Source organism: Rana temporaria, chromosome 9 (assembly GCF_905171775.1).
Source record: "Rana temporaria chromosome 9, aRanTem1.1, whole genome shotgun sequence".
Taxonomy (NCBI): domain Eukaryota; kingdom Metazoa; phylum Chordata; class Amphibia; order Anura; family Ranidae; genus Rana; species Rana temporaria.
Window position 1 is genome coordinate 31,567,409 of NC_053497.1, and position 26,016 is coordinate 31,593,424.

Consider the following 26,016-nt stretch of genomic DNA (forward strand, 5'->3'; position numbering starts at 1 on the left):
CAGGGACGTACAGGTACGCCAATGTGCCTGTACGTGCCATTCTGCCGACGTATATGTACATGCGGCAGTCGGGAAGGGGTTAAAGGGAAGTTTATTCCCTTTACATACGTCCCTCCAAATTATGTCAGTAGAGTTCTCCCTCCCCCTTTTGGGATTCTTTGGAGGGAATAGAGGCTGTAACGAGACCCTTGCTCACTCGGTTCCACTCTCCTGACACTCCTCTGCTTCTATTGGATCAGATTGCAGATCACAACGTCTGATGGTTCGGTCATCCAAGGCTCCGGGATTCGAACTACAGCTATGTGACGTTCGAAATCCATCAGAACAAAACACCAGGCAGGCTGTATGCAAGTTCAAACAGGAAAACTCTTTTATTGGATGCACACAACACACTTTTATACAGCAGTTTGAACACCCCGCCCCCAACAACCGCTTTCCTATTGGTCAATTGTAAAGTACATTGTAGTTCTCAATTAGGTCCTCTTAGCCATGCAACTGAGGACTTGAAACAGGGTCAGCAGGGATTGGTCCGATAGCTTGAATTTGTGTAATGAGACAAAAGCCCCAGGGAGCAATCAAAAAAACACAAAACAGCCAAACACAGAACAATGCTTTTCCTCCAGACCATGGAGCCGTCTGGAGGGGGGGGGGGGGGGGTTAGCCTTAAAGGGGATGTGCTATGAAAAAAAAATCTTAAAAGCCAGCAGCTACAAATACTGCAGCTGCTGACTTTTAATTAGGACACTTACCTGTCCTGGAGTCCAGCGCCGTCCGCAGCAGAGGACGAGCGATCGCTCGTCACTCTGCTGCTCCCCCCGCCATCCTCGGTGAGGGAACCAGGACGTGAAGCGCTCCGGCTTCACTACCCGGTTCCCTACGGCGCATGCGCGAGTTGCGCTGCGTTGTTGATTGGCTCCCGCTGTGCTCTGTGAGCCGAGTGTTCCCAGAGCACAACGGGGGGAGGATGGGAGGTGACGTCATGCCCGCAGTTTTCTCGAAACTGTGTGGCCGAAAGTGGGTGCAAATACCTGTCTTTAGACAGGTATCTGCACCCCCCCTCCCCCCTGAAAGGTGTCAAATGTGACACCGGAGGGGGGGAGGGTTCCGATCAGCGTGAGTTCCACTTTAGGGTGGAGCTCCGCTTTAAGACAGGGCAGAAGACCCACCACTGTGTAACAGATTCAAACACTTCAGCATTCCAATACTCCCCCCTGAGAAACAGTCCAACAGCCACAGTGGGACCCCGAACGGGTCAACTCGAGGATGTTGGAAAAGTAGTCTTAAGGTTCTACGTCTGTCTGCCGGGATAACCCACCCGCCTTCCTGTTTTGAGGCCCTGGCCCATAATCGGAAGGCAAGAGGCTCGCATTCAGTCCTCTCCAAAAGCCTCTGTCGCAGCTAGGTCTGTCACAGAGGCCATCTGATATAACATAATTTTTCCCCCTTTTTTATTTTATAATCCCTTGAGTCGTGTTTTGATTCATAAAAAAACCCTTTTGCGAATTGGCAATTTGAAATGTGCTATAGCCGGGTAGGGCCCCTCCTCTTTGAGGAGCCACCGGGCTTATGACACGGTACAGCCCATAAGTAAAATGGCTGCCATATTATCTCCGGCTTGGAGAATGGCAAAAATGAATAGTGACCCAGATGGCCTCTTTTTTATGGGGATCTTTTTTGCCACTTTTTCCCCTGTCCCTTGATTTGGGGATTATGCGGCTTTGTTTCCCTGTTTGGGATACAATGCCTTTGTCCTTAGCGGCTGCCAGCTTCCTGGATTGATTAGGTTTTTTTTTCCCCACGACCAAGATGGTGCAAATACCTGTATTATACAGGTATCTGCACCCCCCTTCCCCCCTGAAAGGTGCCAAATGTGACACCGGAGGGGGGAGGGTTCCGAAAAGCGGGGGTTCCATTTTTGTGTGTACCACCACTTTAATTTGGAGCAGGCTTATACATATAGATAGATTTTTTTTACCAAAAATATGTAGAAGAATACGTATCGGCCTAAACTGAGAAAAAAATATGTTTTTTTATATATTTTTGGGGATATTTATTATAGCAAAAAATTATGATTTTTTTTCAAAAAGAAAGCTCTATTTGTGGAAAAAAAAAGGACGCCAATTTTGTTTTGGAGCCATGTCGCATGACCGCGCAATTGTTAGTTAAAGCGACGCAGTGCCGAATTGCAAAAAGGGGCAAGGTCCTTAACCTGCATAATGGTCCGAGTCTTAAGTGGTTAATTACAAAATGAGAATTATCTGAAAACAAGCTACATATGCCCATAGATCTGATAGTTGCCCCATCTGGCTGTTTTTGAATGTTCACAATTGCTTGCAATGTGCAATTAGTAGACAGATGGGGGGGCAGTTTTTTTTTACTTTTTTTTTTTAACTTAAAACAATGTGCTCCCCAAGTTGTAAAGCGGCAGTAAACCGCCAGGCTTTTTTTTCCTTTAAAGTAGTTAAAATATGCTAGTATGTAGAGCTGGGCGATTTTGGCCCCAAAAAAAAACCTCGATTAACAATTCAAATCGGGGTTTTTTTTTTATGGACACCGCGCCAGTCCTAAGGAGCTGTGGGCAGGAGTTTTTAGGGGAGGCTGCGACTTCGGCCTAGTCCGCTGCGATCTTGGGAAAAGGCCGCGGACTAGGCCGAAGCCGCGGCCTAAAAAATCCTGCCTGAAGCTCGCCGCGATCCTGGAAAAAGGCTGCGGCTTCGGCCTAGTCTGTGGCCTTTTCCCAGAATGGCGGCAAGCTGCGGGCAGGATTTTTTTGGCGAGGCCGCGACTTCGGCCTTGTCCGTAGAGCGCTGGTCCTATGGAAAAATCTGAATCGATTTGACCTCCCAACTCGATTCAAGATTCAAATAGTTTTTCTCCCCAGCCCTACTAGTATGCATCACACATTAGGGGAGCTGCTGCACACAGAGGGCCAGATTCTCAGAAGAGTTACGACGGTGTATCTCAGGAAACACCGTCGTATCTCTGTTTGTGAGCCCGGGTATCTATGCGAGTGATTCCTAGAATAATTTTCGCATAGATACGTCCAAGATCCGACAGGTGTAAGTCACTTACACCATCGGATCTTAGATGTAATGCAACGCTGGCCGCTAGGTGGCGTTTACATTCAGGTCTCATTTGACTATGCAAATGAGCCTGATACGCCGATTCCCGAACAAATTTGCGTCGCGTACTCGTCGCTTACATCGTTTCCGTAAGCGTAAGGTTACCCCTGCTATATGAGGGGTATCCTTATGCCAGTCCGCCGTATACCATGTTAAGTATGGCGTCGGGTCCGCGTCGTCTTTTTCCGTCAGTTACGTTGTTTTCCTAAGTCGTTCTTGAATACGACTTTACGTCAATGACGCACACGTCGGCGTCATTGACGTTTTCCGTCGTGAGCTGGAGCATGCGCACTGGGCTATTTTTCAGCCCGGCGCATGCGCAGTTCAATCGGCGCGCTTAATTTGAATGCAGGCCGCCCCCTTCGAATTACGCGGCCATACGCTGGCCCATTTACACTACGCCGCCGCAAATTACAGAGCAAGTGTTTGGGGAATACGGCACTTGCTCCTGTAAGTTGCGGTGGCGTAGTGTAAATGGCTTACACTACGCCAACGAGAATCTGGCCCAGATTGCTTTTTATAGAAGGCATTAAGATAAAGAACCTTCTGACTTTACAACCACCTTAAGACAGAAGAGTCATTGCCAAGGGAACATGCTATCACATACTGTAAACACCCCGTTCCCATGTACATGCACACATATGGGGATGCCTACGCATGAAAATGTTGATTGTGCTACTTGTTACATTTTGCTGCGCACACTGGAGAGAGAGCAAGAATTCTAGGGCCATCATTCCCGGGTTAACTCTAAATTTATGACCTGTAAGGGATTTTAAAAAGTGATTGTAAAGCTTGATTGTTTTTTCATTAAAATAGCAAACATGTTATACTTATCTGCTCTGTATAATGGTTTTGCACAGAGCAGCAACGATCCCCCTCTTCTCAGGTCCCTGCCAGCATTCCCGGCTCCTCCCCCATGCCGAGTGCCCCCATAGCAAGACTTTTGCTATGAGGGCACTCGTGCATGCTCGCTCTCAAGCCCTGCCCTGTGTGTCCTGTGGTTGCAGGAAAGAAATTTGCTCTGTGTATGGCCTGCCTAAGTAGGAAGCAGGAACCTGTTTATGTAAGGAAAAGCAAAAAAATCTGTAAGGAAAAGCAAGTGAGAGCGAACACTGACCTTAACCAGTCCGCGGCTGAAGAGCATCTCCACCACCTCCTTCAGGATGGGCAGGATTCCGCTGTGATGGATACCAATCCCTCTCTTCAACAAGTCCAGCATGTGCAGTACCTGGAATTATCATGTGTACACCATTATGTCTGTGCTGAGAACTCTGATCCCTCCAGCTAAGAGCAGCCATGGGCCAACATTTGCCATTAGCCCCTCCCCCCCTCATTCCTGCCATGTTTCCTACTTCGCATGGCAGGTGTCCCCAGGCAGAGATGAGGGAGACCAGCGAACACCCGTTCACTGATCCCCCATTGGCTAGTCAGAACCTGGAAGCATATTTGGTCACTTCCAGTTTCTGCTGTCACCTGCGCCAGCAGCTGTGGCGGGGGCAAGAAGCGAATGGGGCGGAATATGCACTTCATTAGCTTCAGTGGAGCAATGGAATCTTAAAATGTGCTTTCTGCAATTTGTCATTCACACCTTGGCGCTTTGGAACCGTGAGCAGAATCGCGTCAAATTCGCCGTGAGCAGAATCGCATCAAATTTGCCGTGAGCAGAATCGCGTCAATTTGCCGTGAGCAGAAATCGCATCAAATTTGCAGTGAGCAGAATCGCATCAAATTTGCCCGAGATTTAATATCCTGAGATGTGAACGCAGCCTAAGGTTGCAAGAAGGCTCCATTCACACCTGATCCTGGGCCGCGATTCCGCCCGCGATTTCAAAATGCTGCAAAGCACAGGATGCATTTGTGATGCCCTTACTTCTAATGGCACCGCAATTTTTTCGTGTTTGTCACGCTGCAAATGGCAACGCTGTCGCCCAAAAGAAGCTCATGTTCCTTCTCGAGCGACAAACGTCACACGTTTTTCCGATTGCAGCGTGTTTTATCGCACAACAATCGCGGTGCCATTAAGAAGTAATGGCATCGCAAACACATCCCACGTTTTGTAGCAATTTGAAAGTGCAGGGCGAATCGCGGCTATTCCGCCCGTGAGCAGGTGTTAATGAAGCCTTAATATTACGGGGGGGGGGGTTAATGTCACGGTTACAGGATGGATTTTTTCAGGCAGTTTCAGGCGTTTTAGAGCTAAAAATAGCGCCTAAAAACTGCCTCTCAAGCCCCCCCAGTGTGAAAGCCCGAGTGCTTTCACACTGGGGCGGTGCGCTTGCAGAACCAGTACCAAATAGCCTATGCGCATTGGAATGAATGGGCACCACTTTCCCCAGCGCTATTTTTCACGGGCGCTTTTAACCCCGCTAACACCTGAAAAGCTATAACACCCAAAACGCCAGCACCGCCCCGGTGTGAAAGCAGCCTTAGCATTAGGGTACAAGATGGGTTAGTACTAGGGTTACAGGGATCGTTAGAGTTATGCCGCGTACACACGATTGGAAATTACCGACAAGAGAAGACCGATGTGAGCTTTTGGTCGGAAAATCCGACCGTGTGTATGCTCCTTTGGACTTTTGCTGTTGGAAATTCCGCCAACAAAAGATTAAGAGCAGGTTCTCTATTTTTTCGACGGAAATTCTGCTCATCTGTACGCAATTCCGACACGCAAAAAAACACGCATGCTCAGAATCAAGCAGAAGAGCCAAACTGCCTATTGAACTTTATTGATTCAGGCTCGTCATACGTCTTGTACATCACCACGTTCTTGACGGTCGGAATTTCAGACAAGATTTGTATGACCGTGTGTATGCAACACAAGTTTGAGCCAACATTCCGTCAGAAAAAAATCCACGGTTTTCTTGTCGGAATTGTGTGTACGCGGCATTAGAGAGGGTTAGGCTTCTTTCACACGAGGCAGACTCCGTCGCTACGGAGTCCACCAGCTCCCGCCATCTCTCCACTGAGCCGGTGGATGACAAGTCCCTCTCTGCTCACCCTTTCATCAGCTCTCACCCGATCCGATCCGCCATGGACAGATGGGGACGTATCGCCATCTGTCTAATTTTGGCGGATCGGGTCAGATGTCACGCTTCATAGGATTACATTCAGGTCCACCGACAAAACTGACAGGCGGACCTGAACGGTCCGACCGTGTGAAAGGGGCCTTAGAGTCAGAGATGGTCAGCGTTAGGGTTAGCGGGGGAAGGTCAGCGTTAGGGTTAGCAGGGGGGGGGGGGGAGGTCAGCGTTAGGGTTAGCGGGGGGAAGGTCAGCGGGGGGGGAAGGTCAGCGTTAGGGTTAGCGGGGGGAAGGTCAGCGTTAGCGGGGGGGGAAGGTCAGCGTTAGCGGGGGGGGAAGGTCAGCGTTAGCGGGGGGGAAGGTCAGCGTTAGCGGGGGGGGAAGGTCAGCGTTAGCGGGGGGGGAAGGTCAGCGTTAGCGGGGGGGGAAGGTCAGCGTTAGCGGGGGGGGGAAGGTCAGCGTTAGCGGGGGGGGAAGGTCAGCGTTAGCGGGGGGGGAAGGTCAGCGTTAGCGGGGGGGGAAGGTCAGCGTTAGCGGGGGGGGAAGGTCAGCGTTAGCGGGGGGGGAAGGTCAGCGTTAGCGGGGGTGGAAGGTCAGCGTTAGGGTTAGCAGGGGGGGGGGAAGGTCAGCGTTAGGGTTAGCGGGGGGGAAGGTCAGCAATAGGGTTAGCGGGGGGGGGGAAAGGTCAGCGTTAGGGTTAGCGGGGGGGAGGTCAGCGGGGGGGGAAGGTCAGCGTTAGGGTTAGCGGGGGGAAGGTCAGCGTTAGCGGGGGCGAAGGTCAGCGTTAGCGGGGGGGAAGGTCAGCGTTAGCGGGGGGGAAGGTCAGCGTTAGCGGGGGGGAAGGTCAGCGTTAGCGGGGGGGAAGGTCAGCGTTAGCGGGGGGGGGGGGAAGGTCAGCGTTAGCGGGGGGGGGGGGGGGGAAGGTCAGCGTTAGGGTTAGCGGGGGGGGGGAAGGTCAGCGTTAGGGTTAGCGGGGGGGGGGGGGGAAGGTCAGCGTTAGGGTTAGCGGGGGGGGGGGGGTCAGCGTTAGGGTTAGCGGGGGGGGAGTTAGCGTTAGGGTTAGCGGGGGGGGAAGGTCAGGGTTAGCGGGGGGGGAAGGTCAGCGTTGGGGTAAGCGGGGGGGGGAAGGTCAGCGTTGGGGTTAGCGGGGGGGGGAAGGTCAGCGTTGGGGTTAGCGGGGGGGGAAGGTCAGCGTTGGGGTTAGCGGGGGGGGAAGGTCAGCGTTAGGGTTAGCGGGGGGGGGAAGGTCAGCGTTAGGGTTAGCGGGGGGGGGGAGGTCAGCGTTAGGGTTAGCGGGGGGGGAAGGTCAGCGTTAGGGTTAGCGGGGGGGAGTTAGCATTAGGGTTAGCGGGGGGGGGGAAGGTCAGCGTCAGGGTTAGCGGGGGGGGGGGAAGGTCAGCGTTAGGGTTAGCGGGGGGGGGGGGAAGGTCAGCGTTGGGGTAAGCGGGGGGGGGGGGGAAAGGTCAGCGTTAGGGTTAGCGGGGGGGGAGGTCAGCGCTAGGGTTAGCGGGGGGGAAGGTCAGCGTTAGGGTTAGCGGGGGGAAGGTCAGCGTTAGGGTTAGCGGGGGGGAAGGTCAGCGTTAGTGGGGGGGAAGGTCAGCGTTAGGGTTAGCAGGGGGGGAGGTCAGCGTTAGGGTTAGCGGGGGGGGGAAGGTCAGCGTTAGGGTTAGCGGGGGAGGGGGAGTTAGCGTTATGGTTAGCGGGGGGGGGAAGGTCAGTGTTGGGGTTAGCGGGGGGGGAGGTCAGCGTTAGGGTTAGCGGGGGGGGAAGGTCAGCGTTAGGGTTAGCGGGGGGGAAGGTCAGCGTTAGGGTTAGCGGGGGGGAGTTAGCGTTAGGGTTAGCGGGGGGGGGGGAAGGTCAGCGTCAGGGTTAGCGGGGGGGGAAGGTCAGCGTTAGGGTTAGCGGGGGGGGGGGGGGGGGAAGGTCAGCGTTGGGGTAAGCGGGGGGGGGAAGGTCAGCGTTAGGGTTAGCGGGGGGAAGGTCAGCGTTAGGGTTAGCGGGGGGGAAGGTCAGTGTTAGGGTTAACGGGGGGAAGGTCAGCATTAGGGTCACGGGGAAGGTTAGTGTTGGGGTTTTAAGAAGGATTAATGTTGGGGTTACAGGAAATGTTACATAGAATAGAAACGGAATGGCAGAAAAAGTAGTCCATTGAGTCTGACCTTATTTTTTTTTTGTTAACGTTATGGTCTGACTATTGATCTATATTTGAAACCAATTACTGTTGACTGTCACACGACCTCTGCTGGTAGTTTATTCCAAGCATCAAAATATTAACGTTAGGATTACAACATGGTTTAGTGTTAGGGTTACAAGGAAGGTTAGTCTTAAGCCTCGTACACACAATCAGATTATCCGACGAGAATTGTGTGATGGCAGGCTGCTGTCCAAAACTCTAAAGCACAAACACGCATGCTCAGAAGCAATGCTCACCATAACGCAACATAAGCAGAAGTTGCCCAAAGGGTGGCGCTTAAGAGCTGAAAAACCAAGTCGTTTTGTGTTTGTTGGCCGACAATTCTTTGCCGTTTGTATGCAAGACAAGTTCATGGCCAACGCCCTTCGGACAAAAGTCCTACGCTTTGTCCGCAGAAAATCCGATCATGTGTAGCAGGTTTTAGCATTACAAGGAGGCGAAGTGTGAGGGTTATAGGGAGGGTTTGTGTCAAGTTTACAGGGGGAGTTAGTGTTAGGATTACCGAGAGAATACATGTTAGGGTTACAAGAGGGTAATTAGTGTAGGGGGTACAAGTAGTGTTAATGTGCAGCTTACAGAAACGATTGGTGCGATTCCAATCCATTCTTTCACATGCAGATGGTACTCCACACCCCAAGAACTAATATCCATAACACCCCTTTGTTCATTTATTTGTTTCTTTTTTTTTTCAAGCTAATAAATAATCTTATATGGATGTAAATTGCACCATAAAATACATAAAGTTTACGCCTAAGATTATGAGTCAATATGATGATAACAACGAAGTATAAAATACATGTAATACCTGATCAAATATTTGTTCTGTTGACTCCCTTTAAATGATGTTAACATATAAACACAAAACATAAAGGGCCGGATTCAGGTAGCCCAGCGTAATGATGTGCGGGCGTAACGTATCTCCGATACGTTACGCCGCCGTAAATTAGGGTGCAAGTTCCGTATTCAGAAAGAACTTGCGCCCTAAGTTACGGCGGCGTAACGTATGTGCTCCGGCGTAAGCCCGTCTAATTCAAATTTGGATGATGTGGGCGTGTTTTACTTAAATTTAGTGTGACCCCACGTATTTGACGTTTTTTACGAACAGCGCATACGCCGTTCGTAAAAGAATCCCATTGCGCATGCTCGAAATTCCGCCGCAAATCGTCAATGCTTTAGACGTGAACGTAACTTACGTGAGCCCTATTCGCGAACGACTTACGCAAACGATGTAAAAATTTCTAAATTTAACGCGGGAACGACGTCCATACTTAACATTGCGTACGCCTCATAATAGCAGGAGCAACCTTACGCCGAAAAAGCCTAACGTAAACGACGTAAAAAAATAGCGCCGGGCGTACGTACATTTGTGAATTGGCGTATCTACCTAATTAGCATATTACTCACGTAAATCGACGGAAGTGCCACCTAGCGGCCAGCGTAAATATGCAGCCTAAGATACGACGGTGTAAGACACTTACGCCAGTCGGATCTTAGGGAAATCTATGCGTAACTGATTCTATGAATCAGGCGCATAGATAGGACGCCGCAACTCAGAGATACGACGGCGTATCTGGAGATACGCCGTCGTATCTCCTACCTGAATCCGGCCCAAAATCGTTTAACAAGTCCTCGCCATATTATGCACAACATCCATCTATTGACCTTGCGGTTGGACTTTTGCATGTTTTTTCTACATAGAGATCCTGGAACCTTTGCCGGTGTCCTGTCAAATAATGCCCCCCGTCGAATAATGCCCCCTGTGAATCACAGTGGTGCCATTGAGAAAGGCATGTATCTTACCAATCCAAGCATCGATATACATTGTGATGATATTCAAATCAAGGTTCCTCTTATAATAATTGGGACTATTCCTAGCGGGGCTTCTCATATTTTTTATCCAATTGTTGAGTATCTCACTTCAAGCTGCTGCTTTTTTTTATTTGTGTGTTAGCGTGGTCTTTTAGCCAATATAGGAAATCAATAGCAAAATATTGCATAAAAAGGAAATATTCAATATTTTTTATAAAACATGTACTAATTAAAGTGCAATAAGTGCCATGAATTGTGCAAAACCTAAAATTCAGCTAGAGATGAATTTCGAACATTTACGAGCGTCTCTGGCGCCCCCCCTCCACCACTGGTCACATGCGGTACTGCATACAATAGCAGTATTGTTCAGTATTCTGGAACAGAAAAGGGACTTCCCCAGGCTGTTGTCACTATGTCTTTGTGTGTTGTTGCAGAATTAACAGAACCCTTCACTGGAAACACCTGAACTTAATTTGGACAGGTGCCCACATGAGTATGTGCAATAACCAGGTGTCAGTGTATAAGCAAGAGTAACCAACATCAGATGGGCACAGGTGACCAGCCAAGTACATAGAGTTGCCTACTGTAGTATCTGAAGGGTAAAATACATTTTAGGATAATAGTTCAGCCTTTGTGTACCCCCATAAGATAGTTCCTCTCTGAAAAAAACATCATCATAAATATCAGTAGAAATAACACAACTCAAAGAGCTTGTGGCACAGACCTGCGGGAGCTGGCGGTCAGTCCCGCGCAGGCGGCTCAGGCACTTGGTGTAGTACGTCTGCACCTCGCTCCGCTCTGCGGCTGAGCACAGATCTACCGTGGTCAGTGCGGAGGCGTTCTGCTCACACCGGGTTCGGGAGAAGGTGAAGATCACCACTGGGAGGGCATCTCGCTTCCGGAGAGACTGGATCAGAGACAGCCATGTGCCTTTATCCTGGGAAAACAAAGTTGACATCACATCAATCACAAGAGCTACAGAGATAATGTGATAAAAGCTGAACTGCAGCCAGATATGAAAAAAAACTAAATGTTACTGAAGTTATGTGTTCATTAAAGCGGAACTTTACTCATAGCAACTTGATAAATAATAATGTTCTTTAGCAAAGAACAAACATTCCACATTAACCACTTAAGCCCCGGAAACCAAAATGCTGCCTAAAGACCCAAGGGGTTTTTACAGTTCGGGACTGCGTCGCTTTAACAGACAATTGCGCGGTCGTGCGACGTGGCTCCCAAACAAAATTGGCGTCTTTTTTTCCCCACAAATAGAGCTTTCTTTTGGTGGTATTTGATCACCTCTGCGGTTTTTATTTTTTGCGCTATAAACAAAAATAGAGCGACAATTTTGAAAAAATGCAATATTTTTTACTTTTTGCTATAATAAATATCCCCAAAAAACATATCTAAATTTTTTTTTTCCTCAGTTTAGGCCGATACGTATTCTTCTACCTATTTTTGGTAAAAAAAATATCGCAATAATCGTTTATCAGTTGGTTTGCGCAAAATTTATAGCGTTTACAAAATAGGGAATATTTTTTTTGCATTTTTATTTATTATTTTTTTTTTTACTACTAATGGCGGCGATCAGCGATTTTTTTCGTGACTGCGACATTATGGCGGACACTTCGGACAATTTTGACACATTTTTGGGACAATTGTAATTTTCACAGCAAAAAATGCATTTAAATTGCATTGTTTATTGTGAAAATGACAGTTGCAGTTTGGGAGTTAAACACAGGGGGCGCTGTAGGAGTTAGGGATCACTGTGTATATGTTTACTAGTGTAGGGGTGTGTGGCTGTAGGAATGACGTCATTGATCGTGTCTCCCCTATAAAGGGGATGACACGATCGATGCGCCGACACAGTGAAGCACGGGGAAGCCGTGTTTACATACGGCTCTCCCCGTTCTTCAGCTCCGGGGAGCGATCGCGACGGAGCGGCTATAAACAAATAGCCGCGCCGTCGTCCCGGATCGCTCCCCGAGCGGACCCGACCTCCACATGTACCGGGGGGGGGGTCCCGATCGGACCCCCCACCCACGTCTAGCAGAGGACGTACAGGTACGTGATTGTGCCTGTCCGTGCCATTCTGCCGACGTAAATGTACATGAGGAGGTCGGGAAGTGGTTAAGAATTATACCAAATGTGGCATGTAAGGGGGCGAGGAGTGCTTAAAGCGGAAGTTCCACTTTTGGGTGTAACTCCGCGTTAATCCAATCCTGCCATCATTCTTTGCATGCACCCATCCCCACACGTTACTCACATGCCCGGCTCCACCGCCATGCGGGTGTTTTGCTCCAAACGTTTGCGAATATTTAGAGGTTCGCTCCTTTTTGGCATCAACAGCAGCATAGTAGCTAGAGATAAAAGGAAACACTGTATTAGCATACTGTATAAAGGAGAACAGCAAAAATAGTGAAAAAATATATAATCAGCGCAATAATCAATATAATATTGTGAAATCAAGATATAATGTAATTAGTCTACTAATAGGCTTCACGCGATTTCTGCCCACACAGTACTTCAGTAGAATTTTTTAGTTTAGTTTTACTTTCATTTAGGGATTCTATCAAGGCTCTTCTCACCCTTTGGTCTGGAAGGTTCCAGAAGCGTCCTGCAACAGGAAAAACTCATTCTGCGTCTTCTGACTGTTCCCCGTGTACAGATAATGTTCCAGCGGCACCGGCCTCTTGGTGGTACTGATCACATAGATCTTCTTCTTCTTTATCCTCCTATGAGAGTTTAAATACAAACATAAAGGAAATGTTTCATTTTTTATTAGGTAAGCAGAGGGACTGGCAGGAACACTGGGGATGTCATACAAAGGAATCAATACAAAGAGAATAAGATACATTTTCATACAAGTACATGGTACAGCAGCCACATATCAGGAATATCAATGTAGCACCCTCCTAGGTAGGTGCTAGAAAAGAATAGCGTTTTTGGGTCTTTCTGCTTACCGGGAAGGCTGCCAGGTATATGTAGATGCAGGGAGCCGGGATCCATCGATAGGGTCTGCTTATGGTGCTCAGATGCTGCTCATGTTTACTGCATGTTTCACACTTGTCCAATAGGACGGGGCCTATTGGCTACTGGGAGGGAACCTGACAAGTGAGAGCACAGGCATAGTTAAAGCCCTATTGGCAGAGGAAAGTGACTCGAATATGCCAGGGGGCATATATAGGGTGACCCTATATATGCCCAGGGCTGGATTCCAGACAAGGCCACCGAGGCCAGGCCTTGGGGCAGAGTTTGCAGGGGTTGCGCCGGCACCGCGGCAACAGGGGGCAGGGATGGACTGGCCATCGGGACTACCGGGAGTTTCCTGGTGGGCCGGTTACAATGGGCAGCTAATCTGCATTGTAGGTCTGCGGCGATCTACCCGTCAATCGCCGACAGCTGGTGCCTGACGGGTAAATCGAGATTTAGCCAGCATGCAGAGTAGCACAGGAAGCGTGGGTAATAAGTTCTCTCTCATGTCACTCTGCTCCCTGGCGGCCCCTCCTCTCTTCTCGTCCATCCCCATTTGCTTGTGACATCATCTGGGATGGAAGAGGAGAGGCCACCGGGGAGCAGAGTGACATGAGAGAGAACTTATTACACACGCTTCCTGCGCTACTCTGCATGCTGGCTGGTAAACGATGCGACCCATAATGTGCCATGTGATCTTATGTGCCCCGTGCCCCGATGTGCTACGTTCCCTGATGTGCCCTGTGTCCCATGTCCTGATGTGCTATGCCCTGATGTGCTGTGATGGGCCCTGATGTGCTGTGCCCTGTACCCTGATGTGCCCTATGCCCCGATGTGCTGGGCTCTGTACCCTGATGTGTTGTGCCCTGTACCCTGATATGCTGAGCTCTGTACCGTGCCCTAATGTGCACTGTACCCTGATGTGTTGTGCCCTGGGCCGGTCTGGATGAAGGCCCCCTATGTGATGGTGTGTGTGTGTGTGGGGGGGCGGCATTGAAGGACCCGGCCTTGGGGAGGCAAAGGGAGTAAATCCGGGTCTGTATATGCCAGGGGCACATGTGCTCGGGGTCTTTAGCTGGAGAGTGGGGTCTGGGAGGGAGGGGGCTACTGCCCATCCTCTGCACAGGCTGCCATACGGCCTCAGGTGGTCTACCTAAGGGCCTGAATCTAAGTAAAGCTGCAACCCAGATGTCCTGCAAAGCTGACTGGAAAGGCAGACACGCCAGGAAGGATCCGTTTCTGCTTACTGCGAGTATGGATCTGTGTCTTTGGGCCTGTCCTGTGAGGGCCACACCTTCAGCTAGTAGACATGTGCATTCATTTTAGTCCGAATGCATTTTCGTCCGAATTTCAGGGATTTTCTTGTTTGTTTTAACAAACGATAACAAACGCGCAGAATCCGAAATCCGAAAGATCCGACATAAAAAATGCTTTATTTTCGTTTCATTGAGACAACAGTTCGATATACAGATAGAAGATTTGACATGACGGTGACGATAGCGATCTGTGTCTTTCGAACCTGCAGTTGAATGTGCCCAACCAAACTCTATGGGCCAGATTCAGAGAGATCGGCGCATCTTTAGATAGGTGTAGCGCATCTCATATGCGCTATACCGTCGTAACATTGAGAGGCAAGTACAGTATTCACAAAGCACTTGCTCCCATATGTACGCCGGCGTAACGTAAATGGGCCGGCGTAAGCCTGCCTAATTTAAAGTAGGCAGGTAGTGGGCGTGTTGTATTAAAATGAATCGTGACCCCATGTAAATGAAGCGCCGACCGAACGGCGCATGCATGCTCAGAACCAAGTCGAATTTACTCCCTAACATACGCTGGCTCAATGCCTGCGACGTGAACGTAACCTACGCCTAGCCGCCTTCACGTACGACTTACGTAAACTACGTAAAATTTGACGGCTGTTCCGACGTCCATACCTTTGCATTACCTGCGCCTCATATAGCAGGGGTAACTTTACGCCGGACGTACGCCTTACGTAAACGGCGTAGCTTACTGCGACGGGCGCAAGTATGTTCCTGAATCGGCGTATCTAGCTCATTTACATATTTGACGCGTAAATCAACGGAAGTGCCCCTAGCGGCCAGCGTAAATATGCACCCAAGATACGACGGCGTAGGAGACTTACGTCGGTCGTATCTTGGCAAAATTCAGGAGTATCTTGTTTCCTGAATACAGCGCATAGATACGACGGCGCATCCTTGAACTTACGCCGCGTATCAACAGATACGTCGGCGTAAGTTGTCTGTGAATCTGGCCCTATTAGTCCAAGATTATCCACTTCCATACCGGGCCAATTCTGGCACTTCTCTCCTTCATGTAAAAATCATCATTTTTTTGCTAGAAAATTACTAAGATCTCGCAAACATTATATATATATGTTTTTTAGCAGACACCCTATGGAATAAAGTGGCGGTCATTGCAACTTTTTATCTCACACGGTATTTGTGCAATAATTTTTCAACGCCTTTTAAAAAAAAAACGGTTTCATGAATAAAAAATAACAAAAAACAGTAAAGTCAGCCAAATTTTTTTGTATAATGTGAAAGATGATGTTACGCCGAGTAAATAGATACCCAACTTGTCACGCTTTATAATTGCGCACACTCATGGAATGGCGCCAAACTTCGGTACTTAACTACTATCTACTGATACGCCGGCGTAAAGCTATCTGAATCCAGCTATGAAAGTCCAGGACGTCATATGACGTACAGTGGTAGGGAAGTCGTTATTTGACAGAGAGAAAAGATTCAACATTATAGAGACATGAAGATTCGACGAAGCAGCTACATACGATCGACATTTATGGTCAAATGCTCCGCCCATAGGCTATAGAAGAATTTTAACGTTGGTTGACTAGTAATAATAATAATAAATATAATTATTACTAGTGTCATACAACATTAGAATTCTTCTATAGCCTATGGGCGGAGAATTCGACCGGAAATGTACGATTGCGGCCAGGGCCGGCCTTAGGTGTTCAGGCACCCTGTGCGAGCTAATCCTGTGGCGCATCCCCCCCCCCCCCCATCTTCACCCCTCGCCCCCTGGTCACCTAAACATACACAAAGAAGCTGTCCGGGGCCCCTCTATCCTCTGCCGGGAGCCTGGGGAGCGACAGTGAGGAGGAAGAGGTGAGGCAAGGTGGCAGTGCGCCCTAGGTGGCTGCCTTCCTAATCCGCCTAGTGCCATCGCTGCCCGGCCCTACTGCGACTCACATTCTGTGAGCTGTGATGGCCGCACGGCGCCCCCTGTTGCCCATGGCGCCCTGTGCGGCCGCACAGCTCGCACACCCCAAAGGCCAGCCCTGATTGCGGCGTCGTACAGTTTATCTGCTCCTTCGAATCTTCTTAGAACATTCGACAGACACCATAAACCTTCAATGACAGATTCAACCTTAATTAATTCAGATTTTCAGACTAATGCATTTTTTAAAGAAACTAAATAAATAAAAACGAATTTCGGGAGTAACTAAATAAATGTATTTTTCGGACGAAAACGAAATTCCGAAACAAAATATTTCAGTGTGCACGTGTCTAGTAGACAGTGGACGGGCAGGGCTGGTGCAAGGATTTTTGACACCCTAGGCCAGGGGTGTCCAAACTTTTTTCAAAGAGGGCCAGAGTTGATGAAGTGAACATGCGTGAGGGCCGACCATTTTGCCCGACATTCTGTGAACCATTAAAATTCGGTCTAAGTGTGTTCATCCGAGCAACTAATACACTGCCCAACAAGAATTGTCTTGCCTTTGTGGCTGTGTGTGGTAAAGAGATGAGCTCAGGCGTGTTATTTGGATATACCGTATTTATCGGTGTATAATAATTACGCACCTTCACTTTAAAAAAAAAATCTTATATTTTAAATAAAGTAACTGTGAATCAATACAGCCTCACAAGTGCCATCAATACAGCCTCACAAGTGCCATAAATGCAGCACCCCCATTGCCCTGAATGCAGCACCCCCATTGCCCTGAATGCAGCACCCCCATTGCCCTGAATGCAGCACCCCCATTGCTCTGAATACATCACCCCCCTTGCCATGAATACATCACCCCCCCTTGCCATTATTACATCACCCCCTCTTGCCATGAATACATCACCCCCTTGCCATGAATACATCACCCCCCCTTGCCATGAATACATCACCCCCCTTTGCCATGAATACATCACCCCCCCTTGCCATGATTACATCACCCCCTCTTGCCATGAATACATCACCCCCTTGCCATGAATACATCACCCCCCTTTGCCATGAATACATCACCCCCCCTTGCCATGAATACATCACCCCCTTTGCCATGAATACATCACCCCCCCTTGCCATGAATACAACACCCCCTTGCTATGAATACATCACCCCCCCTTGCCATGAATACATCACCCCCCCTTGCCATGAATATATCACCCCCCTTTGCCATGGATACATCACCCCCCCTTGCCATGAATACATCACCCCCTTTGCCATGAATACATCACCCCCCCCTTGCCATGAATACAACACCCCCTTGCTATGAATACATCACCCCCCCTTGCCATGAATACATCACCCCCCTTGCCATGAATATATCACCCCCCTTTGCCATGAATACATCACCCCCCCTTGCCATGAATACAACACCCCCTTGCTATGAATACATCACCCCCCCTTGCCATGAATACATCACCCCCCCTTGCCATGAATATATCACCCCCTTTGCCATGAATACATCACCCCCCCTTGCCATGATTACATCACCCCCTTTGCCATGAATACATCACCCCCTTTGCCATGAATACATCACCCCCCCTTGCCATGAATACAACACCCCCTTGCTATGAATACATCACCCCCCCTTGCCATGAATACATCACCCCCCCTTGCCATGAATATATCACCCCCCCTTGCCATGAATATATCACCCCCCCTTGCCATGAATACATTCCCCCCCTTGCATGAATACATTCCCCCCCTTGCCATGAATACAGACTCACCATTGCAGCCTTGGAGGAGACAGGGAGGAGGCGGGACGAGCGCCGACAAACATACAGGAGAATTTCCTGTTTTATCGGCTGCCTCTTTAATCGAAAGTCCTGCCTCCTGTGATGGACAGAAAAGTCGTCCAATGGCAGCGCAGGAGACGGTACTTCCTGTTGCCGTGTAAACAGGAAATACTCCTGTATGCACGGCGCTCGTCCCACCTCCTCCAAGGCAGCCAGCATTCATTTCTTTTGTGGCCCCTGGCGCTTGGGGATCCGTTGGGGGCCACAAAAGACATACATGTCAAAATGACCAGGCGGGCCGTCCGAAACCGGAGCGCGGGCCGCGATTGGCCCGCGGGCCGGACTTTGGACATGCCTGCCCTAGGCGAAACCAAATTTTTTCGCTCCCCTTGGCTCCACCCCCTTTTCCCTGCCCATGTATACCCCACATTTTTAATGAAGCACCAAATCAAATGCAGCCTCGTCGGCGCCCCATCGAATGCAGCCTCGTTGGCGCCCATCCAATGAATGTTTTCTTGCTTCCATTCATTTGGGAGTCGGGACACTGATAGTCCTCCAACTACCTTCTGAGAATTGGTTGCTTGCTGTAGAGAGAAGAGAGTATAAACACCAGTGGCTGGGCGCCCTAGAGAGCAGGGCGCCCTAGGCGGCTGCCTAGTGGTAGAACCGCCCCTGTGGACGGGTGTCAGTCAAAGGGGATGCTAGTGAGTGTCCTGAAGATAAAACAGTTACATCAAGTCTGCTGCCAGAGCAAGCAAAGGACTTATTTCTTCCATACGAGTGCCGAGAGTCTTCTACCACATTGAGCCAGGTGAGGCCAAGTAAGAGTTGTCCTCATCTGTAATTGGTTCCAGTTGCAGTATCCCACTATTCCCTTCTCCTATCCAAGTTCCAACAAAAAATACCCCCCCCCCCCCAAAAAAAACACCCCTGGATTGATTACTGGATACCGAGTAGATGAGAGTACGGTTGAACGAGCAAAAGCACCTAGTAACTGGCAGCAAGATAATCAGAGGGAGGCAGAGGGAGGCCTACACACAGCATTCCCCTATGGGGGCAGTGCTACATGAAATGTTGGGTTTACATTCTCTTTGAAAAAAAAAAAAATGAATACAGTGAAACCTTGGATTGTGAGTAACGAGCGTTTCGCAATACGAGCACTGTTTTAAAAAAAATCCTGACTCGGTTTGCGAGTGTTGTCTTGCAAAACGAGCAGGATTCAATCCACAGCGGTGTGCAGTACCACATTTGGCCTGAGGTGGGGGGGGGGGGCGTAGGAGCCAAGACAATTAACCACTTCCCGACCGCCGCATGTAGATATACGTCGGCAGAATGGCACGTACAGGCACATGGGCGTACCTGTACCCTGCCTAGACGTGGGTCGGGGGTCCGATCGGGCCCCCCCCGCTACATGCGGCGGTCGGATTCCCACGGGTAGCGACCGGGGACGACAGCGCGGCTATTCGTTTATAGCCTCTCCGTCGCGATCGCTCCCCGGAGCTGAAGCACGGGGAGAGCCGTATGTAAACACGGCTTCCCCGTGCTTCACTGTGGCGGCTGCATCGATCGAGTGATCCCTTTTATAGGGAGACTCGATCGATGACGTCAGTCCTACAGCCACACCCCCCTACAGTTGTAAACACACACTAGGTGAACCCTAACTCCTACAGCGCCCCCTGTGGTTAACTCCCAAACTGCAACTGTCATTTTCACAATAAACAATGCAATTTAAATGCATTTTTTGCTGTGAAAATGACAATGGTCCCAAAAATGTGTCAAAATTGTCCGAAGTGTCCGCCATAATGTCGCAGTCACGAAAAAAATCGCTGATCGCCGCCATTAGTAGTAAAAAATAAATAAATAATAAAACTATCCCCTATTTTGTAAACGCTATAAATTTTGCGCAAACCAATGGATAAACGCTTATTGCGATTTTTTTTACCAAAAATAGGTAGAAGAATACGTATCGGCCTAAACTGAGGACATTTTTTTTTTATATATATATATATATATATATATATATATATATATATATATATATATATATATATATATATATATATATATGTTTTTGGGGGATATTTATTACAGCAAAAAGTAAAAAATATTGAATTTTTTTCAAAATTTTCGTCTATTTTTGTTTATAGCGCAAAAAATAAAAACCGCAGAGGTGATCAAATACCACAAAAAGAAAGCTCTATTTGTGGGGAAAAAAGGACGCCAATTTTGTTTGGGAGCCACGTCGCACAATTGTCTGTTAAAGCGACGCAGTGCCGAATTGTAAAAACCCCTTGGTTCATTTAGCAGCATATTGGTCCGGTCCTTAAGTGGTTAAAGGCGTTTGTAAATACTCAGAAATACTCAGTTCCCGAGCCTTTCCAAGTTCATCAAAGCTGTCCCCAGGCCTTTCTCAGTGTTTCCGAGGCTCTTCGGCGCCCCACCACCACCTCTTGCCACATTCGGTATTGCATGCTATTGAGGTCACTGCGGAACGAATCATTTTTATTTCCATTGACTTCTATGGGGAAACTCGCTTTGATATGCGAGTGCTTTGGATTACGAGCATTCTCCTATAAACGGATTATGCTCTTAATCCAAGGTTCCACTGTACTTTGGGTTTAAACGATATCCCTCTAGAATACCTACAAAGTATATTGTAAATATGAAATGTAAAGATTTGTAACTCACCCGATCCAGTCTGCAAACTCCACGGTGTTGGGGACTGTGGCGCTCAGCAGGATAATATTGACGTGGTCTGGCAACATGATGAGAACCTCCTCCCATACGACGCCTCGCTGTGGACGAGTAAGAAATGTGGTGAATAGAGGCCTAGGCAACGCACAGAAAGATGGAGTATTGTGGCGGCACTCACCTCTGCATCATTGATATAATGGACCTCATCAAAGATGACCCATTCTAAGTCTCGGACGACATCAGAACCGTTGTACAGCATAGATCTGTGGGAAGAAACTGAAATAAGTCATGTGGCCAAAGAGAGAGAAATGACAAGAAAGTAAATGTGTAATATGATTGTAATTAATTGAATAAACAAAGAGCAATTGCCAACACAAAATACACTATATTACCAAAAGTATTGGGACGGTTGCCTTTACATGAACATTATGGCATCCCAGTCTTATTGCCAGATGCAGGTAGGGCACCGCATCCTTAAGGCAGCGTATCGTATTTACGCTACGCCGCCTTAAAGCGGGGGTTCTCCCTAAAAAAAAAAAAAATTTCTAGCATGTCATTCAGCATAGTAGCGTGAGCTACAGTATGCCTTTATATTTTTTTTGGCGCCGTACTCACTGTTTAATTGCGTAGTAAAGTTTCAGGGGAATGGGCGTTCCTATGCAGAGGGCTCGTGATTGACGGCCGGCTATGGCGCGTCACGCTTCACGGAAATAGCCGAAATAGGTGTTTGCTCTTCACGGCGCCTGCGCAGTCAGCTCCGATGTCTGTGCGCAGGCGCCGTATAGCGCCGTGAAGAGCCGAGACCTACTCCGGCTATTTTCGTGAAGCGTGACGCGCCATAGCCGGCCGTCAATCACGACGGGGAGTCTGAAGCTTTATTACGCGATTAAACAGTGAGTACGGCGCCAAAAAAATATATAAAGGCATACTGTAGCTCGCGCTACTATGCTGAATGACATGCTAGAAAGTTGTTTTTTAGGGTGAAACACTGCTTTAAGTCAGAGAGGCAAGTACTGTATTTACAAAGTACTTGCCTCCTAACTAACTTACGGCGGCGTATCGTAAATGGGTCCGGCGTAAGCGCGCCTAATTAAAATGAGGATGGGGGGGCGTGTTTTATGGAAATGATTGGTGACCCGACGTGATTGACGTTTTTTACGAACGGCGCATGCGCCGTCCGTGTACATATCCCAGTGTGCATTGCTCCAAAGTACGCCGCAAGGACGTATTGGTTTTGACGTGAACGTAAATTACGTCCAGCCCCATTCACGGACGACTTACGCAAATGACGTAAAATTTTCAAATTTCGACGCGGGAACAACGGCCATACTTAACATTGGCTAGGCCAGCTATTGGTTGGGATAACTTTACGCCGGAAAACGTCTTACGTAAACGGCGTATCTTTACTGCGACGGGCGCACGTACGTTCGTGAATCAGCGTATCTAGTCATTTACATATTCTACGCCGAACTCAACGGAAGCGCCACCTAGCGGCCAAAAATTGCACCCTAAGACGGCGCAGGCCGTCGTATCTTAGCTAGGTTTAAGAGTATCTCAGTTTGAGCATACACTTAAACTTACGACGGCGCAGATTCCGAGTTACGTCGGCGTATCTACTGATACGCCTGTGTAACTCTTTGTGAATCTGGCTATTAGTCCGTAGGGTTCAATATTGAGTTGCACCACCCTTTGCAGCTATAACAGCTTCAACTCTTCTGGGAAGGCTGTCCAAAAGGTTTAGGAGTGTGTCTATGGGAATGTTTGACCATTCTTCCAGAAATGCATTTGTGAGGACAGGCACGGATGTTGGACGAGAAGTCCTGGCTCACAGTCTCCGCTCCAATTTTGAAATAACATGGTAAAACTTGGATAAGGTTTTAATGGTTAGGTGTACATCAACTTTAAAACCTCTACAGAAGACAAGCACGTACCGTAAGATCTCTGTGGTCATAATCAGACACGGCGCTGCTGTATAGAGTTGGACATCTCCTGTGATCAGGCCAACGTCTCCAAAAGTGATCTTGAAATCTCGAAACTTCTGATTGGACAAGGCCTTTATGGGGGAGGTGTATATGGTTCTAGAAGAAGAAATAAATGGACAATGCACATTTATAATAAACAGCTCTTTTACTACTGGTTATACGAAGAGATGAAAGGGATAAAAAAGGATAAGGAAGTCTGGAGCCAAACCATTACTAACACACATCAACAAAAACTTGGATCAAATCCCTGAAACACACACAAACAAAACACTCTGGGCTAGATTCAGGTAGAATCGCACATTGTTACGGCGGCATAGCGTATCGTATTTACGCTACGCCGCCGTAAGAAAGTGAGGCAAGTGCTGTATTCACAAAGCACTTGCCTCCTAAGTTACGGTGGCGTAGCGTAAATGTGGCCGGCGTAAGCGTGCCTAATTCAAATGAGGATGAGGGGGGCGTGTTTTATGTAAATGGGTGGTGACCCGACGTGATTGACGTTTTTTACGAACGGCGCATGTGCCGTCCGTGTACATATCCCAGTGTGCATTGCTCCAAAGTACGCCGCAAGGACGTATTGGTTTCGACGAGAACGTAAATTACGTCCAGCCCTAAGACGTAAAAATTACAAAATTCGACGCGGGAACGACGTCCATACTTAACATTGCGTAATAGCAGGAGCAACCTTACGCCAAAAAAGCCTAACGTAAACGATGTAACAAAATAGCGCCGGGCGTACGTACGTTTGTGAATCGGCGTATCTACCCAATTAGCATATTCCTCGTGTAAATCGACGGAAGCGCCCCTAGCGGCCAGCGTAAAATTGCACACAATTATACACCGGCGTATTCAAGTTACATCGGCGGAGGAAGCCTATTTTTTCAACGTATCTGCCTTTGAGAATCGGCGTAAAGATACAACGGCGCAGATTTGAAATTACGGCGGCGTATCTGGAGATACGCCGCCGTATGTTGTTGCTGAATCTAGCCCTCTGTATTCCAGGTAGTCACTGTGCTCACTGAAAATGGTTACATTTAAAAGACATTCTAGACATTTTACCTTCCAGTAACACACTTCCTGTCCTAGAATGACAACGCTCACTGTACTGTATCTATAGATACAGTACAGTGTCACTCTGGTGGTCCTAACACATGTCCTGTCCTAAATACCTCCCCCTCTCCTCACCTCCCTAAGGGGGAGCTGTCCTGTAGTGCAGTGGTCCCCAACCTTTTTGGCACTGGGGACCGGCTGCGTGGACAAAAATTGTGCCAAGGCCCAGGGCGGGGGTTGGGGTTGGCACGCAGGGGGGGTAAGCAATTTTTCACGGGCAATTTGTCAGCGCATTATTTCTATTATTACATTGTAGTAATAAACAAAATAGTTCAACTCACCGTAATGCAGAATCCGTGGGAGCCCTGAGCATGTCACTTGCCAAGTCGCCTGCCACCAGATGCCAAATTCCCCTTGCCACATCACCTGCCACGCTGCCTGTCACCAGATGTGAATTGTCACCTGCCACGTCACCTGCCACAAGCTGCGGAATGTCACTTGCCACATCACCTGCCACCAGATGCGAATTGTCACTGCATTGGTGGCAGCACTAGTCCATGTGGTGGGTGCCAAGTGAAGGCAGAAGAGCGGTGATGTGGGGGGGGGGGGGTTGCGCTGAGAGATGATGTCATCTCCCTGCGCACCTCTGATATTAAGACTGAAAGGGTGGAAGAGCAGCGATGCGGGGTGGCTGAGAGATGATGTCATCTCTCTGTTCCCCACGCACCTCCGACATTGATGCTGAAAGGGCGGAAGAGCAGCGATACGGGGGGCGGAGATATATGATGTCATCTCGGCTTGCCCGGTCATTCACTTATCTCTTCCAGCCAGCGCTAATATCCCGGCCGTCTCATACCGGCCGCCCGCACCCGCGGCCCGTCTGTAGTAAGGCCACGGCCCGGTAGTGGGCCGCGGCCCGTTGGTTGACAACCCCTGCTGTAGTGTACAGAGAGAAATGGGCAGGGCCGATCACATTTGCAATTTCAGGGCAACAGAAGCAGATAGCAAAGGAAATTAGGAGCACACTGTATTTCTAACAGGATGAACGGGTATTTTTCTGTTCTTACAGCATTTTAAAGGGATAAAACATGTGGAAATGTGCTGCTGGAGAGATTTCAAGGTTTTCTTTTACGCCCATACATACACTTTTCGTATAAATGAATGGATACACTCACCTGGTCATGTGTTTTAGGGACAATGCTATGGCATATTCTGCCACCACAGTCTTCCCAGCAGACGTGTGCGCTGCAATGAAGACAGAAGAACCATCTTCCAGACACTGAATGGCTTTCTTCTGGAAGGGGTCCAGTTCAAATGGATGCTGCAGATACAAAAAACTGGTGTGACATATCCAATATACACAGCCATGCAGAACCTCGTAAAAGAAAGAAAACTTCATAACATGTTACATGATAAACCCATATTCAGGGTGTAACATGTTACAGATGCAGCAGCGTTAAATCACATAAGTATCATCTGGTCCTTGTAAACACAAGGAACAAATTTATATATATTATATATATATATATATATATATATATATATATATATATATATATATATATATATATATATATAGAAAAAAACAATTTACAAAAATGTATTTAGACATAAAACAAATACTACATACATTTAAAAATATTTGCATCACATACAGTTGCAGAAATATGTATACACATGAATAGCCATCGTTACACAAGTCATAATATGACTCAAAATCCACAGAGTAAATACTTATGTACTATTTCTCTACGTGTTTCGCAAGACAGCACTCGCTTCCTCAGGAGACGAACATTAATGCCTCGTTTCCACTGAGCGGATCGGTTCGGGTTGGTTTGGTACGGTACGCTATTTTGAGTGTTTCCATTATGAAAGCAGCTCATACAACCGAACCATACCGCACCATTCTGGGTCCTGCTTAAGAATTGTGGCCATAGAAAATGGTATGGTTTGGTTAGGGCGGAGCCACAATACATTCCACTGATTGGCGGACACGCTAGGCATTTTTTTAAACCCTGTATGGCCCCTGACGGTCCGACTTGCAGTGGAAACGCTCACCTGATAAGGCCGAACCATTCTAACCCTTCCAAACTGTACCGACCCGAACCGTTTTGCTCAGTGGAAACGAGGCAATAGATATCTGAAATTAGAGACAAGCGGCCAGATTCACAAATAGATACG

General features: G+C 48.3%; 1 protein-coding gene across 1 annotated transcript in view; it reads right to left on the reverse strand.

Moving 5' to 3' along the window:
• SKIV2L (Ski2 like RNA helicase) overlaps positions 1 to 26,016 on the reverse strand; it is a 106,076-nt gene that overhangs the window by 45,067 nt on the left and 34,993 nt on the right. Inside the window, exons 11-18 of the mRNA XM_040323079.1 lie at positions 25,011 to 25,156; positions 22,738 to 22,884; positions 20,985 to 21,069; positions 20,801 to 20,907; positions 12,734 to 12,880; positions 12,412 to 12,505; positions 10,870 to 11,082; positions 4,240 to 4,350 (exon numbers count right to left, since the gene is read on the reverse strand). Of these exons, the coding sequence (XP_040179013.1) occupies positions 4,240 to 4,350; positions 10,870 to 11,082; positions 12,412 to 12,505; positions 12,734 to 12,880; positions 20,801 to 20,907; positions 20,985 to 21,069; positions 22,738 to 22,884; positions 25,011 to 25,156 (1,050 nt within the window). The remainder of the gene's footprint in view (positions 1 to 4,239; positions 4,351 to 10,869; positions 11,083 to 12,411; positions 12,506 to 12,733; positions 12,881 to 20,800; positions 20,908 to 20,984; positions 21,070 to 22,737; positions 22,885 to 25,010; positions 25,157 to 26,016) is intronic.